Source organism: Anomaloglossus baeobatrachus, chromosome 5 (genome assembly GCF_048569485.1).
Source record: "Anomaloglossus baeobatrachus isolate aAnoBae1 chromosome 5, aAnoBae1.hap1, whole genome shotgun sequence".
Lineage (NCBI taxonomy): Eukaryota > Metazoa > Chordata > Amphibia > Anura > Aromobatidae > Anomaloglossus > Anomaloglossus baeobatrachus.
In genome coordinates this window covers 11,994,578-11,999,856 of record NC_134357.1, presented here as the reverse complement: position 1 = coordinate 11,999,856, position 5,279 = coordinate 11,994,578, and the positions used below count along the sequence as shown (strand labels likewise).

The following is a 5,279-nucleotide window of genomic DNA, read 5'->3' as shown; positions in this document are numbered from 1 at the left end:
TGCTCTGTGACTCTGTTCTGCCTGCTCTGCGACTCTGTCCTGCCTGCTCTTCTTGCTCTGTGACTCTGTCCTGCCTGCTCTTCTTGCTCTGTGACTCTGTCCTGCCTGCTTTGCTTGCTCTGTGACTCTGTCCTGCCTGCTCGCTCTGTGACTCTGTCCTGCCTGCTCTGCTCGCTCTGTGACTCTGTCCTGCCTGCTCTTCTTGCTCTGTGACTCTGCCCTGCCTGCTCTGTGACTCTGTCCTGCCTGCTCTGCTCGCTCTGTGACTCTTCCCTGCCTGCTCTGCTCGCTCTGTGACTATGTCCTGCCTGCTCTTCTTGCTCTGTGACTCTGCCCTGCCTGCTCTGTGACTCTGTCCTGCCTGCTCTGCTCGCTCTGTGACTCTGTCCTGCCTGCTCTTCCTGCTCTGTGACTCTGCCCTGCATGCTCTTCTTGCTCTGTGACTCTGTCCTGCCTGCTCTGCTTGCTCTGTGACTCTGTCCTGCCTGCTCTGCTCGCTCTGTGACTCTGTCCTGCCTGCTCTGCTCGCTCTGTGACTCTGTCCTGCCTGCTCTGCTCGCTCTGTGACTCTGTCCTGCCTGCTCTGCTCGCTCTGTGACTCTGTCCTGCCTGCTCTGCTTGCTCTGTGACTCTGTCCTGCCTGCTCTGCTTACTCTGTGACTCTGTCCTGCCTGCTCTGCTCGCTCTATGACTCTGCCCTGCCTGCTCTTCTTGCTCTGTGACTCTGCCCTGCCTGCTCTGCTTGCTCTGTGACTCTGTCCTGCCTGCTTTGCTTGCTCTGTGACTCTGTCCTGCCTGCTTTGCTTGCTCTGTGACTCTGTCCTGCCTGCTTTGCTTGCTCTGTGACTCTGTCCTGCCTGCTCTGTGACTCTGTCCTGCCTGCTCTGCTTGCTCTGTGACTCTGTCCTGCCTGCTCTGCTCGCTCTGTGACTCTGTCCTGCCTGCTTTGCTTGCTCTGTGACTCTGTCCTGCCTGCTCTGCTCGCTCTGTGACTCTGTCCTGCCTGCTCTGCTCGCTCTGTGACTCTGTCCTGCCTCTGCTGGGTATGAAGCACATGCAGCTCCTGATTGCTGTCTGCGGCACATGTGTGGGGTCAGTGAGGTGTCCGGGGGCAGCTCCTGAGCTCCGGTTGCTGCTCCCTCCACAGCTGCACTCCTGAAAGCTGCGCACACGGATGAGGGTGTGGAGGGTGTAGAGATGCCGGATTCCCACGTGGGGGGGCTGACGTTGCCTGTTCTCTGGTTCAGCGCTGATTGTGCAGCTATAAATGTCCAGTGCTGGGAGCTCGTACAACAACACAGCAGATGCGAGCTCTCCTGCGATCAGACAAGCAGATGCAGCAGAGCCGATGACACAGCACCCTGCACAGCCCGAGCCCTGAGCAGCAGCCAGCAAACTGCACCCACAGCCTGGCAGCACCCAGCAAACTGCACCCACAGCCTGGCAGCACCCAGAAAACTGCACCCAGAGCCTGGCAGCACCCAGAAAACTGCACCCACAGCCTGGCAGCACCCAGAAAACTGCACCCACAGCCTGGCAGCACCCAGCAAACTGCACCCACAGCCTGGTAGCACCCAGCAAACTGCACCCAGAGCCTGGCAGCACCCAGAAAACTGCACCCAGAGCCTGGCAGCACCCAGAAAACTGCACCCACAGCCTGGCAGCACCCAGAAAACTGCACCCAGAGCCTGGCAGCACCCAGAAAACTGCACCCAGCAAAGTGCACATAGACCCTGGCAGCACCCAGAAAACTGCACCCACAGCCTGGCAGCACCCAGAAAACTGCACCCACAGCCTGGCAGCACCCAGAAAACTGCACCCAGCAAAGTGCACATAGACCCTGGCAGCACCCAGAAAACTGCACCCACAGCCTGGCAGCACCCAGAAAACTGCACCCACAGCCTGGCAGCATCCAGAAAACTGCACCCACAGCCTGGGCAGCACCCAGAAAACTGCACCCAGCAAACTGCACCCAGCAAAGTGCACATAGACCCTGGCAGAACCCTGAAAACACAAAGCATTGAGCCTTTTCCAGCTTGGCATTAAATACAGAATCTGTACCCAACACTTGGAAACACCCAACTGTCTCTGAGAATTGCATTTTATGAAGCCTGAACGCGCCTGGCAGAGCCCCCCACCTGCAGCACCAGCGCCCCCCACCTGCAGCACCAGCGCCCCCCACCTGCAGCACCAGCGCCCCCGAGCTCGGACTCTCCTATAGCCTCTCAGGTTCCAGCCCTTCTTACTGACATTACCTGCCCCACCTGAAGGCAGCACCCAGCTCATCCCGAGCACTGATTCACCCAGAGCCTGGCAGCACCCACTGCACCCTGAGCACTGACCCTATACCAGCCTGGCAGCACCCACAGGACTATTTTGCTTTGGCTTTTTGCAGCCTGTCAGCACCCACTGGACCCTGAGCACTGACCCAGTACCTCCCTGGCAGCACCCACTGGACCCTGAGCACTGACCCAGTACCTCCCTGGCTGCACCCACAGGACCCTGAGCACCCAGTACCTGCCTGGCAGCACCCACAGGACCCTGAGCACCCAGTACCTCCCTGGCTGCACCCACTGGACCCTGAGCACCCAGTACCTCCCTGGCTGCACCCACTGGACCCTGAGCACTGACCCAGTACCTCCCTGGCTGCACCCACAGGACCCTGAGCACCCAGTACCTGCCTGGCAGCACCCACAGGACCCTGAGCACCCAGTACCTCCCTGGCAGCACCCACAGGACCCTGAGCACCCAGTACCTCCCTAGCAGCACCCACAGGACCCTGAGCACTGCCCTTTGCCAGCCTGGCTGCACCCACAGGACCCTAAGCACTGCCCTTTGCCAGCCTGGCAGCACCCACAGGACCCTGAGCACTGCCCTTTGCCAGCCGGGCTGCACCCTCCTCATCCTCTTCCACTCCTCGGATGCCAGTGACAGTCCTGGAAGTTTGTGGCTGCCATGAGCCTCGTCGTTAACCCTTGCAGCCCCCTCCAGCTCCGGGGCAGCCGCTGTGGGGCCGGGCGCCCGGGCAGGTAAGAGGCGGAGGAGCCGCTCAGCCGGGAGGGTCGTGCATGACTGCTCTGGACGTTGCCCCTGTGGAGGAGGCATGATGGCGGCTGTAGGGGGCCCCTGAGCGGGTCCTCGCCCCGGCATGGCTCAGTGTTACGCTCCCACCACTCGGAAGACCACCTCGATATTTGATGATTAATTTCGAGACCTCGGCGGCTGACAGGGGGGGCATCTCCGCCATGGAGTGCCCGGGAGACTGCGCCAACAGCACCGCCGGCAATGGCACCGACGTGTCCGGACCCCCGTACTCCCTGCAGGTCACCCTGGCCCTCATCTCCCTGGTGGGCATTCTCATGCTCTTCACTGTGTTTGGCAATGTCCTGGTGGTCATCGCTGTCTTCACTAGTAGAGCCCTCAAAGCCCCGCAGAACTTGTTCCTGGTGTCCCTGGCATCTGCAGACATTCTTGTGGCCACCTTGGTCATGCCATTTTCCTTGGCCAACGAGGTGATGGGCTACTGGTACTTCGGCAAGGTCTGGTGTGAGATCTACCTGGCCCTGGACGTGCTCTTCTGCACCTCGTCCATAGTCCACCTCTGCGCCATCAGCCTGGACCGGTACTGGTCCATCACACAAGCCATCGAGTACAACCTGAAGAGGACTCCTCGGAGGATCAAGTGCATCATCTTCATCGTGTGGGTGATCTCCGCTGTCATCTCCTTCCCACCACTCATCACCATCGAGAAGGAGAGTGGCAAAATAGAGGAGCCCAAGTGCAAGATCAACGAGGAGAAGTGGTACATCATCTCCTCCTGCATCGGCTCCTTCTTCGCCCCTTGTGTCATCATGGTCCTGGTCTACATCAGGATCTACCAGATCGCCAAGAAAAGGACGCGGATCCCCCCCAGCAAGAGGAGCAATGGGGATCCCGAGAAGAAGCAGAATGGATGTGCAGATAAGGACTTGCCAGTCAAGCTGAATGGGGAGAAAGCTGGAGGCTCTGGAGACCAGCACAAAGAAGCAGAGGCCAATGGAGTGGACATGGAGGACTCCTCATCTTCTGAGAATAGGGAAGACCTCCAGTATTCCTCCAAGAAGAAACAAGACAAGGCAGCAAGGAACAAGGGCAAGACCAAGCTGAGCCAGATCAAGCCCGGGGACAGCCTTCCCAGGAGGGAGGAGGACAGGAGCGCCAAGGCCTCCAGGTGGAGGGGGAGGCAGAACAGGGAGAAGAGGTTCACCTTCGTCCTGGCCGTGGTCATTGGGGTCTTTGTGGTCTGCTGGTTCCCCTTCTTCTTCACTTACTCCCTCATTGCCATCTGTAGCAAGAGCTGCAATGTCCCCGAGACCCTCTTCAAGTTCTTCTTCTGGTTTGGTTATTGCAACAGTTCCCTGAACCCTGTCATCTACACCATCTTCAACCATGACTTCAGGAGGGCCTTCAAGAAGATCCTGTGCAAGGGGGACAGGAAAAGGATTGTGTGAGACCCCTCAACCCTTCCTAGCCTTTGTAACATTTTTGTATGGATACATGTGGGGGACATTATCGAATAGACTTAAAGAAGCCCCCTGTGCCCACCTCATTGTCATCCATAAAGACTGGAGTGGGAGCAGCCTGTCTTCATTTTGTAAGGCATGATGATGATGATGATGATGATGATGATGATGATGATGATATTATGATGAATGCTTAAATATATTTTACTACTAAAACGACCGCGCTGTGGTTATTGGACCCCGATCAGCCGCTTATTTATTTGTTTTTATAGTTTTGTTGTCCCTTTGGTCCATTATTGACTCATCTTGTTACATTGTATATATTTACAGCAGGGCCGGGGTTCACTCCTCTGTGTGTGGAGGTGGTTTCAGCGCTGCACAGAGGTGGATTGGGGTGTAAATAGCCCCCCACACACAGTGCAGCCCCCTCCTCCTCTGCTGCTGCTGCACATCTTGTTATTTTGTGTCTGCACCATCATTACCAGCATTATATGTTGCTTTGTAGATCTGTACTGAGCATCTTCCCTGGTGCTGATATTTAGGGACCAGGCAGACCCCCCGCATATGGACTGGGGGGATGGGGATGGCTGCTGGACCAGGGGAGGATGGGGAGGGCTGCTGGACCAGGGGAGGATGGGGAGGGCGGCTGGGTAAATCATCTCACCATTCACTTGATGCTCCTGATTACTCTGAAACTAAAAGAATTAATTTCTCAAGTGACTGTTCATGTGTTTACAATTTGTTTGTTCTCTGTTATCAGCCACTAGTATGATGTCA

General features: G+C 57.2%; 1 protein-coding gene across 1 annotated transcript; it reads left to right on the top strand.

Annotated features, from left to right (window-relative positions):
- Nucleotides 1-1,268: 1,268 nt before the first annotated feature.
- ADRA2A (adrenoceptor alpha 2A) lies at nt 1,269-4,814 on the top strand. The gene has a single exon (XM_075348219.1). It carries the CDS (start codon nt 3,198-3,200, stop codon nt 4,488-4,490), a length of 1,293 nt encoding a protein of 430 aa, XP_075204334.1. The 5' UTR covers nt 1,269-3,197; the 3' UTR covers nt 4,491-4,814.
- Nucleotides 4,815-5,279: the final 465 nt, after the last annotated feature.

Excerpts from the sequence above, each read along its gene's own strand:
- ADRA2A (XM_075348219.1), top strand. The coding sequence starts at position 3,198 with ATGATTAATTTCGAGACCTCGGCGGCTGACAGGGGGGGCATCTCCGCC.